This window comes from Triticum urartu, chromosome 7 (genome assembly GCF_003073215.2).
Source record: "Triticum urartu cultivar G1812 chromosome 7, Tu2.1, whole genome shotgun sequence".
Taxonomy (NCBI): Eukaryota; Viridiplantae; Streptophyta; class Magnoliopsida; order Poales; family Poaceae; genus Triticum; species Triticum urartu.
In genome coordinates, this window is record NC_053028.1 from 716,244,473 (window position 1) to 716,258,955 (window position 14,483).

The 14,483-nt window shown below is 48.9% G+C and overlaps 1 protein-coding gene across 1 annotated transcript; it reads left to right on the forward strand.

Annotated features, from left to right (window-relative positions):
- The first annotated feature begins 12,726 nt into the window (after nt 1–12,726).
- Nucleotides 12,727–14,117, forward strand: LOC125525695. The gene is made up of 2 exons (XM_048690694.1): nt 12,727–12,991; nt 13,079–14,117. The coding sequence occupies exons 1-2, from the start codon at nt 12,734–12,736 to the stop codon at nt 13,940–13,942; spliced, it is 1,122 nt and encodes a 373-aa protein (XP_048546651.1). The 5' UTR covers nt 12,727–12,733; the 3' UTR covers nt 13,943–14,117.
- Nucleotides 14,118–14,483: the final 366 nt, after the last annotated feature.

The window sequence follows — 14,483 nt, forward strand, 5'->3', positions numbered from 1 at the left end:
GTTGGCTTGTTACCCTCTCTGGATGTCGTGGGACTTAGCTCTCTGTTAACTGTAGGTGTTGCCAGGTTTTCGTCCCACAGCACTCGGGTCGACGGCGACCTGAGTGGCAGTGGGTTTCCTGGTAATGCTTGAACTCGCCTTACCTCTTTCCCTCCCCCTGACTCTGTATTCGGAACTGGTTGTATTTCCGTTGTTTGCAATGGAAAGGGGTAACGCCCGGTTCAAAAAAAATTGTTAACAATGTTACCTTGAGAGGGTTATCATTATCCATATTGGGGTCTGGAACACCAGCCCTTGTTGGCTGCACCGGTTGCAAGTCTTGCTTCATTTCTGAATGCACCGTGTGGGTCAAGATCAACGCGCTCTTTACCGACAACAAACTCCAGCGCCTTGTATTCTTGCAGCAGGAGTTCTTCAGCTGTCACCAGGGCAACTCCATCATCGACGAGTACTGCATGAGGCTCAAGATGCTCGCCGATGAGCTTCGTGACATCGGCGCTAAGGTCTCTGACGACCTCATGCTAAGCACCCTCACCGCCGGGCTTAATGAGGACTTCGGCAACGCGGCTTCCAACCTCACCCTGTTGCCGCAACCCACTTTCCAGCGCGTCGTCGCGTACCTCAAACTTGAGGAGCGCCAGATGATGAAGCTGAAGCAGCGGGTCCAGCACACCGCTCTCGCCGCCGGTACCACCCACGGCGGCCCTGCTCCTCCGGCCGCCCCCCGCCAGTCCGCGCCGCCGGCACCCGCCGGCTACTACCCGCTGCCGCCCGCGCCCCCAGTGCCTCCCCAGCAGCCGCAAGGTGGCGGGGGCCGGCGCAACCGGCGGGGTGGCGGGGGCCACCGCCAGCAGCAGCCGCAGCAGCAGCAGGCGCAGGGCACAGGGGGTGCCCCACTTCCAGCAGCCGCCTCCACCATGGGCCGCCGGGCAGAACCCATGGACGGGCGGCGTCCACGCCTATCACATGCCCGTCCCGCGGGCTCCTGCAATGGGTCTCCTTAGCCCCCGTCCAGCGGGCCACCAGGCGTTCGTCGGCGCCCCCTACCAGCCCTACGGTGCCCCGCTCGCGCCGCCACCCCTCGGTGGCTACGGCACGCCCGCCCAAGTGCCGCCCTATGGAGGCCAACTGCCGCCGGCGGCACATGCACCGTGGGACCCAGTCCTCCTGGCCGTCCTACACCCGGCGCCGTCGCCGAGCAACTATGGCGGTGGAGGCAACTGGTACATGGACTCGGGTGCTACTGCGCACATGACAGCTCATCCCGGTAACCTTTCCTCCTCCACTCCCGTTCACACTCCCACTCGAATCACCGTTGGCAACGGTTCCTCTTTACCCATCAACCATGTCGGTAGCACTAGTTTTCCTTCTAGTTCCACACCTATCACTATGTCTAACGTTCTTGTTTCACCTGATTTAGTCACTAGCTTAGTCTCTGTTCGTTGTCTTACTCGTGAGAATCTTCTTACTATTGAATTTGACGGTGTTGGTTTTTCTGTGAAGGACGCCGTACCCGGATGGTGCTTCACCGATGTGATAGCCCTGACGAGCTTTAACCCGTGCACACCGGCGCCTCCACTTCCACACCCGTCACTCTCTCCACCGGCGTCGACCTTTGGCATGCTCGCTTGGGCCACCCCAACCCCGCCGTTTTGCGTCAGATTCTTAGAAGTTTTTCTTTCTCATGTAATAAGCTCGACGAGCATACTTGTGAGGCTTGTCATTTGGGAAAGGACGTGCGTCTTCCCTTTAGTGCGTCTACTTCAGTTTCCACTTTTCCGTTTCAGTTGATTCATAGTGATGTTTGGACTTCCCCCGTTGTGAGTAACACGGGCTATCTATACTATTTGGTGATTTTAGATGATTACTCTCATTATGTGTGGACTTTTACTCTTCGTCATAAATCCGATGCTTTAACCACACTCACCACCTTTTATTCCTACATCACCACTCAGTTCGGTCGCCCCATACTTGCACTCCAAAATGATAACGAAAAAGAGTTTGATAACGTCGCTCTTCGCTCACTTCTCACCTCTCACGGAATCACCTCCCGTCTGACATGCCCCTACACTTCACAGCAGAACGGTCGCACCGAGCGCATTCTACACACTCTTAATGACTGTGTTCGCACGTTGCTCTTTCACGCTAATGTGCCCGCTCGGTTCTAGCCCGATGCCCTCGCCACCGCCTCTCTCTTAGTCAACATTCGTCTGTGTCGTCCCCGGTGGAACTACGCCCCTCACCACCTTCTTTTCGGTACACCATCGTCCTATGATGGTCTTCGCATATTTGGGTGTCTCTGTTATCCCAGCACCGCATCCACCACGCCACACAAGCTTGCACCCCGCTCCGTCCCATGCATCTTCCTTGGCTACCCTCCCAACACCAAAGGTTACCGGTGCTATGATCCTGTCACTCATCGTGTGTACACCTCGAGGCATGTGTACTTCGTCGAGACGGTGTTCCCTTTTTTTCAAGTTCCTCCGGCCGCGGCTCCTTCGGCTCCAGCCCCCGCGCCCCCTACCTGGCGCGATGCGCGGCGGCACCCCCCGGCGGCCCCCCGGCCCGGCGCCTTCTGCTGCCCCCTCCCGGGTTCTCGACTCCCTCACCCGAGGTTGAGTCCGACCGGGCCCCCGGGTCCCCGGCTCCCTCGCCTGAGGTCGAGCCCGCGGGCACCCCACCCGCCACTCCGGCCGGCGCCGCTACTCCTGCGATGGGCTCGACCTCGACCTCGCCCATCTCCTCCTCCGTGGCTGGCTCGGCTGGCACCGTCGCGGCTCCTGACACCGTGGCCCCCGCCTCTGATGCCGCGGGCCCCGCCCCTGACACCGCGGCCCCCGCCGTCGCGGGCGCCCCTGTTGTGGCTGTGGCCCCCGACGCCGCTGTGGCCCCCGCTGCCGCTGCACCCGCCGCCCTCGCCGGCCCGGTCACCCGTGCAGGAGTGCATCGGCCGAGCACGCGCTACTCCTCCGACGAGTATGCGTGCGCTGCCTCGACATCGACGCCATCACCCATTCTCACCTCCGCTCGTGCCGCCCTTCGGGATCCCCATTGGCTGGCTGCGATGCAGGAGGAGTTCGATGCCCTACAGCGCAATCGCACGTGGCAGCTTGTTCCGCGACCCCCTCGTGCCAACATCATCTCTGGCAAGTGGGTGTTTCGCCACAAGACTCGCCCGAACGGTTCTCTTGAGCGCTACAAGGCTCGATGGGTGGTTCGTGGCTTTCGGCAACGCGTGGGCGTGGACTTCACCGACACCTTCGCCCCGGTTGTGAAACCGGGCACGATCCACGCCGTCCTTCAGATGGCCGTCTCGCGCGCTTGGCATGTGCATCAGTTGGACGTTTTCAACGCCTTCTTGCACGGTCATCTCGCCGAGCAGGTGTTCTATGAGCAGCCTACTGGTTTCATCGACGCCGAGCACCCCGACTTCGTGTGCTTGCTCTCCCGCTCTCTTTACGGGTTGAAGCAGGCGCCTCGGGCTTGGTACCAGCGTATCGCAGCCTTCCTGCAGTCTCTGGGCTTTCGGTCCACTCGCTCCGATGCCTCACTCTTTGTGTATCATCAGGGAGCTGACACTGCATATCTGCTGCACTACGTCGACGACATCATCCTCATGTCGTCCGCCCCCGATCTCCTTCAACGGCTGACTGCTCGTCTTCGTGATGAGTTCGCCCTCAAGGACTTGGTGCCCCTGCACTACTTTCTCGGCATCGAGGTGATCCGTCAGGCTGACGGTTTCTTTCTGCATCAGCAGAAGTACGCCCACGAGCTCCTTGAGCGTGCCGGTATGCTTAATTACAAGCCGGTGCCCACCCCCATCGACACGAAGGCGAAGGTCTCTGCTCTGGAGGGGTCTCTCGTGCCCGATGGAGCGTTTTATCGCTTCATCGTCGGTGCTTTACAGTACTTGACGCTGACTCGCCTCGACCTGTCATACACTGTTCAGCAGGTGTGCCTCCATATGCACGCCACGCGTGACTCTCACTGGACTTTGGTGAAGCGTATTCTCCGTTATATACGCGGCACCATGTCCTTGGGACTCACCCTGACGGCCTCCGGCTCCACCGACCTCGTGGCCTACTCGGATGCTGACTGGGCTGGCTGCCCCGACATGCGACGCTCTACGTCAGGCTACTGCGTCTACCTTGGGCCCTCGTTGATCTCTTGGTCATCGAAGCGGCAGCCCACGGTCTCCCGCTCCAGCGCTGAGGCAGAGTATCGCGCCGTGGCTAATGCCGTGGCCGAGTGCTCTTGGATACGTCGGCTGCTCCAAGAGTTGCTTTGTGATGTTCACAAGGCCACTCTTGTCTACTGCGACAACGTCAGCGCGGTCTACCTCTCCGCCAACCCAGTGCACCATCGACGGACAAAGCATATTGAGCTCGATATTCACTTCGTGCACGAGCAGGTTGCCCTTGGCCGTGTTCGGGTTCTCCACGTGCCGACAACGCAACAGTTTGCTGATGTGATGACTAAGGGATTGCTTACTCCCGTCTTCGAGGAGTTTCGGTCCAGTCTATGTGTCTCTAGCGACGCTTCGACTGCGGGGGGTGTTGAGTATATATTTTGTATTGCACGTGTATTGGAGTTGTGGCTCACCTTCTAGTTTTGTATAGTTAAGGTAGAGGCCTTCCCTTGTATTATATATGCGTGCACCAGCACCTCGATCAATATATCGTATTGTAAATTATTTGTCTACAGTTACCTTGAGAGGGTTATCCTTATCCATATTGGGGTCTGGAACACCAGCCTTGTTGGCTGCACCGGTTGCAAGTCTTGCTTCATTTCTGAATGCATGTCACTTTTTGCCACCTACAACATCACATGATGAGAAAATGAGATACGTGCTGACAACGAGTTTGAGTAGAGCATTCATCACCCTTGAAGGCGGCAAATATAATAGCTCTCCGAGGAGTCGCCCAGGTGAAAGTGGCTGGTGTAGATGGCTACTCCTCTTTCTTTGGGGATACGAGCAAGCTTGGCTTTTCTATTGTTCAGCCTGGAATTCAAAGAAAAGGCTATTACTACAAACAGCTATAGCAATAAATAAGTACTCCCTCTGTAAAGAAATATAAGAGCGTTTAGATCACTAAACAAAATATAAGAGGGAGTATGAAGGAGGACTAAGAAGAAAGCTAACTTGGCCCTACCAATTCTTCAGTTGCGATGATGTTATTTCCCCTCCTCCTACTACTACTAGGTTGCCTACTATGATTTAGAAGGATCATTGAAAGTGAATTTGCTTGAGGACACTGAAATTTAGAAGGATCATTGTAGATAGAAACCTAATTTATCCCTTGGGAATCAGAGAACTGTGTCCCTAAACATAAGGATTTGGTTTGTTTGTGGCTACCTACTACGATCTTAGAGATCAATGAGTAAAAGCAAACAAACCTGTGATGTTCCCGGTCCAACTTGCGATTTACACCAGTGATGTAACTTAAAAGCAAAATCACTGCAGAGATAATAAAAGAAAACTTTAGAGAAAAAACATCAAAGAAGCTTTCAGGTGAGTGCAACAAATTCAAACAACATATTGACTAATAAAATCAGGCATAGAATGAAAAAAAGTATATAAAAATATTATTTCTATGTGGCACACAAAGGACTAGTCAAAATGGCATTACCCACCTTAATAGGTGCACATCTTCCTCATTTAACAAGTTACCAGGGATTAATGATTTAGCATAATGGCACAAAGATCCTGTGAAACCCACGAAAGATATGCAACATAAGAATTAACATAATCACAGCAAACTGTAAAACAAAAATACAAGAGACTGTACCCAAGTTTGTGCAAACTATCGTGGCCTCGTCAGATGCTAGCTAGATGGTCCAATGAATGCTTGGGACTCTCTGATAGGGAATCTGCAGAAAAGATGAATAAAATAAAATATGCCAAAGTAACAGTTTTGTGGTTGCTAAAAAGACTATATAACGCTGTCAAGGTAGGTATTAAAAAGCAGTCGACTTCAAAACTTACAGTATTAGTTATGAAGGAAGATCTGAAGTTTGAATCGTCAGAAAAGACATCAACGAGACGCAATGCACTTATAAGCACAGAACCCATGGGGTAACTCTTATCATGGGAACTGGCAGCAGGTTTTTGTTTCCTTCCAAATGCGATCTTCAGTAAATCAAGAACCTACAGTAATCATTGTGATAAATTGATATCAATTGAATGATATTTTCAGATGCTGCAAAAAAGGATTAATTTCTCCCCCTGGCTGTGGTCAGCCCTAGGAGAACTAACCTCCAGTGCCAAAATCTGCCCTAGTTGCATGCTTTTCGGTACAGAGGCAACTTCATCAAGGTAATAAATACTTTCAGCTTCACACAGTTGTAACAACTAGAGAATGACTATAGCAGGAACTAGCTACTAACTAAATATTGGCAATAGACAGTAGTAGTACTTGAATTAAACAACGTAATTCAAGACTCATGACAAACTTACAATACAAAGATTTTAGCCTTTTGTCTGGAAATGGAAGAAGCGATAACAATTGATCCTTTCAGACATTTCGGAACACCTAACTTCAATATCGTTAAAGATAGTGACAGTATACCTCCATTTCTACAGAGCTCCTGCATTGATTTAGTAACCTCTTAAGTCGAAATTCTCCAAGGCCATACCATGATATACATACACTGAAGGAAATATGCCCTAGAGGCAATAATAAAGTTGTTATTTTATATTTCCTTATATCATGATAAATGTTTATTATTCATGCTAGAATTGTATTAACCGGTAACTTGATACATGTGTGGATACATAGACAAAACATCGTGTCCCTAGTAAGCCTCTACTAGACTAGCTCGTTAATCAAAGATGGTTAAGTTTACTAACCATAGACATGTGTTGTCATTTGATGAACGGGATCACATCATTAAGAGAATGATGTGATGGAAAAGACCCATCCGTTAGCTTAGCATAATGATTGTTAAGTTTTATTGCTATTGCTTTCTTCATGACTTATACATATTCCTCTGACTACGAGATTATGCAACTCCCGAATACTAGAGGAACACCTTGTGCGCTATCAAACGTCACAACATACCTGGGTGATTATAAAGATGCTCTACAGGTGTCTCCAAAGGTGTTTGTTGGGTTGGCACAGATCGAGATTAGGATTTGTCACTCCGAGTATCGGAGAGGTATCTCTGGGCCCTCTCAGTAATGCACATCACTATAAGCCTTGCAAGCAATGTGACTAATGAGTAAGTTGCGGGATGATGCATTATGGAACGAGTAAAGACACTTGCCGGTAATGATATTGAACTAGGTATGAGGATACAGACGATTGAATCTCGGGCAAGTAACATACCGATGACAAAGGGAATAACGTATGTTGCTATTGAGGTTTGACCGATAAAGATCTTCGTAGAATGTAGGAACCAATATGAGCATCCAGGTTCTGCTGTTGGTTATTGATCGAAGATGTGTCTCGAGCATGTCTACATAGTTCTCGAACCCGTAGGGTCCGCACGCTTAACGTTCAATGACGATTTGTATTATGAGTTATGTGTTTTGGTGACCGAAGATTGTTCGGAGTCCCGGATGAGATCACGGACATGACGAGGAGTCTCGAAATAGTCGAGAGGTAAAGATTGATATATTGGACGATAGTATTTGGACACCGGAATGGTTTCGGGACGTTTCGGATATTTATCGGAACACCGAGGGGTTACCGGAACCCCCCCCCCCTGGGAATGTAATGGGCCTACATGGGCCATAGGGGAGAGGGGAGGCAGCCCACAAGGGGTGGCTGCGCCCCCCTCCCATAGGGAGTCCGAATTGGACTAGGGGAGAGGGAGAGGGCACGCCCCCCTTTCCTTCTCCTCTTCCCTCTTTCCCCCTCCATGAGAAGGAATAAAAGGGAGGGGCGAATCCTACTAGGACTGGAGTCCTAGTAGGATTCCCCCCTCATGGCGTGCCCCTGGTGGTCGGCCTCCTCATCTCCCTCCTTTATATACGTGGGCAGGGTACCCCTTGGAGACATAACAATTGTTCCAAGCCATGTGCGGCGTCTCTCTCCACAGTTTACTCCTCCGGTCATATTCACGTAGTGCTTAGCAAAGCTTTGCACGGATCACATCACTATCACCGTCACAACGCCGTCGTGCTGACGAAACTCTCCCTCGACCCTTTGCTGGATCAAGAGTTCGAGGGACGTCATCGAGCTGAACGTGTGCAGAACTCGGAGGTGTCGTACATTCAGTGCATGATCGGTCGAAACGAGAAGAAGTTCGACTACATCAACCGCGTTGTCAAACGCTTCCACTTTCGGTCTACGAGGGTACACGGACACACTCTCCCCCTCTCGTTGCTATGCATCTCCTAGATATATCTTGCGTGATCGTAGGAATTTTTTTGAAATTGCATGCTACGTTCCCCAAGAGTGGCATCCGAGCCAGGTCTATGCGTAGATGATATGCACGAGTAAAACACAAAGAGTTGTGGGCGATAATAGTCATACTGCTTACCACCAACGTCTTATTTTGATTTGTCGGTATTGTTGGATGAAGCTGCCCGGACCAACCTTACATGACCACGTTCATGAGACCGGTTCCACCGACAAACATGCAACTTGTTTTGCATAAAGGTGACTGGTGGGTGTCTGTCTCTCCAACTTCAATTGAATCGAATTTGACTACGGTCGGTCCTTGTTGAAGGTTAAAATAGCACACCTGACAAAAAATTGTTGTGGTTTTGATCGTAGGTAAGAACGGTTCTTGCTAGAAGCCCGTAGCAGCCACGTAAAACTTGCAACAACAAAGTAGAGGACGTCTAACTTGTTTTTGCAGGGCATGTTGTGATGTGATATGGTCAAGACATGATATAAGTTATTGTATGAGATGATCATGTTTTGTAAAAGTTATCGACAATTGGCAGGACCCTTATGGTTGTCTCTTTATTGTATGAAATGCAATCACCATGTAATTGCTTTACTTTATCACTATCCATTAGCGATAGTTGTAGAAGCAATAGTTGGCGAGACGACAACGACGCTACGATGGAGATTAAGGTGTCAAGCCGGTGACAATGGAGATCATGACGGTGCTTTGGAGATGGAGATCAAAGGCACAAGATGATGATGGCCATATCATGTCACATATTTTGATTGCATGTGATGTTTATCTTTTATGCATCTTATTTTGCTTAGTACGGCGGTAGCATTACCGGATAACGTTCGATTAGCCATTGTGAAGCTATGTGCATTCCTCAATGCAATCTCTCAGAAGGTAATCGATACAGAAATCATACCAAGGTTAGAGAATGATTTGGTGCAATCTCTTGTCAGTTTCGAGTTGGTGTTCCCACCATCCTTCTTCAACATCATGACGCACGTCCTAGTTCACCTATGCGAAGAGATTAACATTTTGGGTCCTGTATTTCTACACAATATGTTCCCCTTTGAGAGGTTCATGGGAGTCTTAAAGAAATATGTTCATAACCGTGCTAGTCCAGAAGGAAGCATCTCCAAGGGCCATGAAAATGAGGAGGTCATTGAGTTTTGTATTGACTTTATTCCTGACCTTAAGACGATTGGTGTTCTTGAATCGCGGCATAAGGGCAGACTGGATGGAAAAGGCACGCTAGGAGGGAATCAAAAAATATGTATGGACGGACATTCTCTCACTGAAGCACACTACACGGTTCTACAGAATTCTGCCTTGGTGGCTCCGTATATGGATGAACACAAAAAATTTCTACGCTCCAAACACCCGGAGCGGTTTGATGACTGGATTAGATGTGAACAAACCAGGAGTTTCGCCAGCTGGTTGCAGACACATACCATGCATGACGCCTCTATTGAAGATGACCTGTACTCCTATCCCAGTTACCATCTTCGAATATAATGACTTTCAAAGGGTACGAGATAAATGGTAATACATTTTACACGATCGCCCAAGATAAGAAGAGCACCAACCAAAACAGTGGTATCTGCTTTAATGCAACAACCAAGATGGGAAATGAAACATATTATGGTTACATAGAGGAGATATGGGAACTTGACTATGGATGTGGTTTGAAGGTCCCTTTGTTTCGGTGCAAATGGGTCAATATGACACGAGGCGGTTTAACGGAAGACTCGCAGTATGGAATGACAACAGTGGATCTCAACAATCTTGCATATGCAGACGAACCATTCGTCCTAGCTAATGATGTGGCACAGGTTTTCTATGTGAAGGATATGTCTACCAAGCCGAGAAAAAGAAAAGATAAGGAAGCGAATGCATCATACGATGAGCCAAAGCGCCACATAGTTCTTTCTGGGAAGAGAAACATCGTGGGAGTGGATGACAAGACAGACATGTCAGAAGATTATGAAAAGTTTGATGAAATTGCTCCATTCACAGTGAATATTGACCCGAGCATCCAGTTAAATGATGAAGATTTTCCATGGCTACGACGCAAAGGGAGACACGCGAAGAAAAAGTTTCACACCCAAAGATCTGGGATGTGATCGGCTTCACTATCATCACTTTCTTCTGTGTTTCACACCCAGGAGGGAATCTCTGTAATAGTTAGGGTAGTTATGTGTTTTGGCATTTGAAACGCGAAGAAATTTTATGTGCAAACAAATTCTTTCATGCATTTACTGGTTTTTTCAGCTAAATGACCCTGAAACTAAAAAGCATTTCAAATGAACTCAGAAAAGGTTGAAAGTTGGCATGGTATCATAATTTCACCCACATAGCATGTGAAAAAAAGTAGAGAGGGTTACCGCAAAAACTGGATGCACTTCGTGTACAAAATGGACAATCTCTTTCGAAGTATCAGGGTTTCGGACGAAAACTCATCCGTTACAAAGGAATTTCATTTTTTAAATAACCTAAGCATTGCCAAATTGAATATAATGATAAAACACACTAATATTAAACATAAGAAAAAAGAATCACTGAAAAATCTATTTTCAAAGTTAAGTTATTCACAAACTAGTGATTCACACAAATTTCAAATAATTCAAAATGTAAACTATTAAAATTTGTAAACTACCAGCACTAATAGAAAGTTTGTAATTTTTTGTACCTAAAGCAAAAATATTCACAAAGAAACTCTAAATACAACAAAAAAACAACTCAAAAATAAATAAAACAAAAATAAATAAAGCAAAAAAATAAGAAAATAAAAAAGCCCGCCTACTACGCCATAGCGGCCTGCATACGACTAGAAACCCAACCTGTTGTTGGGCCAGGATGCAGGCCCGCAAAGGCCCAGTAGGCCCACAGGCAAGCACAGAACATTTAGGCCCAGTAGGCCTGCTTTGGAGAGGAGCTCAAGAGAGCTACCGCACTGGGGCTTATAAACCAGTGCGGACGCCCCTCGGCTAGCGAGGTGGGACTAAACATGACGCACCGCACCTGCGCTAGCGCACCCCCTTTAGTACCGGGTGGTGGCTCAAACCGGTACTAAAGGGGGGGCTTTAGTACCGGTTGGAGCCACCACCCGATACTAAAGGGTGTGCGCTTCGCGCCGCTTGGCCTGGCCAAAATAGACCTTTAGTACCGGTTGGTGGCTTCAACCGGTACTAAAGGTTGTGCTATATAAGAAAACACTTCAAAAAAATCAGTTTCTCATCTCTCCCTCTGCTTCTTTCTCCTCTGCCCCGTCGCCGCCGCCCCTCGTCGCCGCCCCCGTCGCTGTCCGTCGCCGTCCCCGTCCCCATCGTCCCCGTCGTCGCGCCCCGCCCCGTCCTCCCGTCGTCCCCGCCCGGCCCGTCCCCGTCCCCGTCGTCGCCGCCCCGTCCCCATCCCCGTCGTCACCGCCCGTCTCCGTCCCCGTCGCCGCCCCCCGTCGCCGCGCCTCGCCGGTGAGCTCCTGCTCCGGCCGCCATGTCCACACACACACACACACACACACATTGTTATAGAAATGTTAGCAATTTTTCTGTTTTTTAGTTATAGAAATATTAGAAATGTTAGTTATATAGAAATGTTATAAATTTTTCTGTTTTTTAGTTATAGAAATATTTATAGAAATGTTAGCAAATTTTCTGTTTTTTAGTTATAGAAATATTAGAAATGTCAGTTATATATATAGAAATGTTAGAAATTTTAGAGTTAGTTTTAGCTAGATGAATTAGATTAATATCAAATTGTTAGAATTTGCATATAGAATTTTAGTTATCACAATCCAATCATTTAAAAAATGTTACTTTTTGCGGGCATATAGTATTTGTTCTCGACGACGCCCGGCGCACATCCTCGCCGTCGACCCGTTCGCCACGACGTCCGGCTGACCCATGTCCGGAACTGGGCTCCGCCGGGCTGGCACTGGGAGGTGCTACCTGGAGGGGCGCGGCGCTTGGTGAGGAACTCGGCCTCGGGTCCCGTCGTCGACCCTGATCTCCTTTGGTGGCGTTCGCGTGGGCCACATTCGGTGCAGAGGGAGCCGGCCCCGCCGGAGGTGGTGCGTCGTCGTGTCAGGGAGGAGGACGAGCACGTCCATCGCTACATGGCTGCTATGGACGTCAGGTTCTCCAATACCTGGCAGGTTCTTTGGGCAGATGACCGGAGATATGATCCTGTGATGGTTCCTTGTCTTTGGGTGTATTTATTCGAGATTATATATTATTTGAGATGATGTATTCGAGATTATATATTATTCGAGACGATGCATATTATGTACTATATGATTCAGTTTTTCCTTATTGATTGCATCCATGCATTGTAATTTGAATACTAAATTGTTTTATAGTTCTTCTGTATTAGTTAAATAAAAGCTATGGCGGACAATACCGGCAGAGAGGGAGAAGAGGCCCTGTTCGAGATCATACACAGCCCTAACAGCCCAGATGATCTGAATGAAGCAAATGACGGCTCCCAATATCTGAACAATACCGGGGAGGGTGATGATAAGATATTCGATCTCGACGACCGAGCTGATGAAGTCATGAACTATGATTATGATTATGATGACGCAGACAATGATTATGATGACGAATACAATGTTGATCTTGAAATAACAAAGACTACCGGCGAGGTATATTTATATAAGCAGGCATCTAGTGATCATCACATGTTTTTTTTATTTGAAGATATATTAATGAATCGATCTTTCTTCTTTCAGCCCTCCGGATCGAGCAAATCTGCTTCTACAGACAGCAGGACAAAGCGCGGCCCAGGCAAAAAGTTGAAGAAGGGTGTAAAGTACAACATCGATTCCATCAAAGCTAGTGGCGAACCCCTCACGCCTAAGAACATTGCGAACAATTTCGTTCGTCAGTGCGGAGTTCTTGTGAAGGACCAACTCCCGATCTCCATTCAAGAATGGAAAGAGCCAAAAACTAAACGCCTAGATGTTACTTGGGTCGACGACAGAGGAAAACAAAAGCTTTGGGAATCTCTGATGGAACATTTCACCCTACCAGATTATTTCACTGATGCAGATGTGCAGAAAGTCAAGGACGCTGCTCTTAAGAAGATGGCAATTGCATTCAACACCCACAAGAAAACTGTATGGGCCAACTACCTCGCTGCAGAAAGGAAGACTCCAGAATTCAAGGGAACACTGGAGAAGCAAAGAGAACACTGGCCCGCTTTCGTGAAATTCAAGGAATCAGAATTATCTAAGGAACGGTCGAGAAAAAACAAGGCCAATGCCGCAAAAAAGACGCAGTTCCATAGGCTGGGTCTAGGTGGCTACGCGGTGGCAATGCCTAAGTGGGATAAGTCTGAGCAAGAGATGGAGGATGCAGGGGTCACTCCGGTTACTAGGAGCTGGCCCCCTAGGTGCAGAACTTGGTTCTATGCGCATGGGGGGGCGTTGGACCTGAAGACAGGCCTGGTTTCGAAGAAGGCAAGTCTAAAAGGAGCAGAACAAAAGTTACTTGACGCAATAGAAGATGCTCGAAAGGGGGTGTTCACGCCCAACAGAGAGAACGACGAGCTTACGCGCGCCCTGGGAAATCCTGAACACCCGGGAAGAACATGAGGCAAGGGTGTTATTCCCTGGTATGAGGGATTTTCGGAATGGAACGATGACTACAGGACCCGTGCAAGAAAGATGATGGAGGAGGAGAAGAAGAGGAAGCTGGAGGAGGAGCAGAGGAAGCAGGACGCGGAACGCCTTCAAGGCCTAGAAGCAAGGCACGCGGACTTGGCACTCAAATTCCAGCAGCAGCAGCAGCAGCAGCAGATCGACTCACTTAGTCATGAAAGGGGGTCTCAGCAGCGGTAGCGGCAAGCGGATGATCATCCAGCATTGGATAGCACCGTCCCATCCATGCTGAGAAGCAGCGTTGGTTCCGCCCCGGGCGACGCACTGCTAGATACATACCCTGTGGATGACATCATAAAGAACACTAACTGTGAGCTACACTTCAAAATGAAGAACATATCCATGAAGGTGGCGGATGCCGTTGCTTTTACAATTACCCCCGAAGCAACCTTCCATTGCGCCCCGATTCCAGCGGGCTATGCTCGTGTCTTGGTTGATGAAGTGGTGGACCCATATTCGGGGCTACAGCTTGACA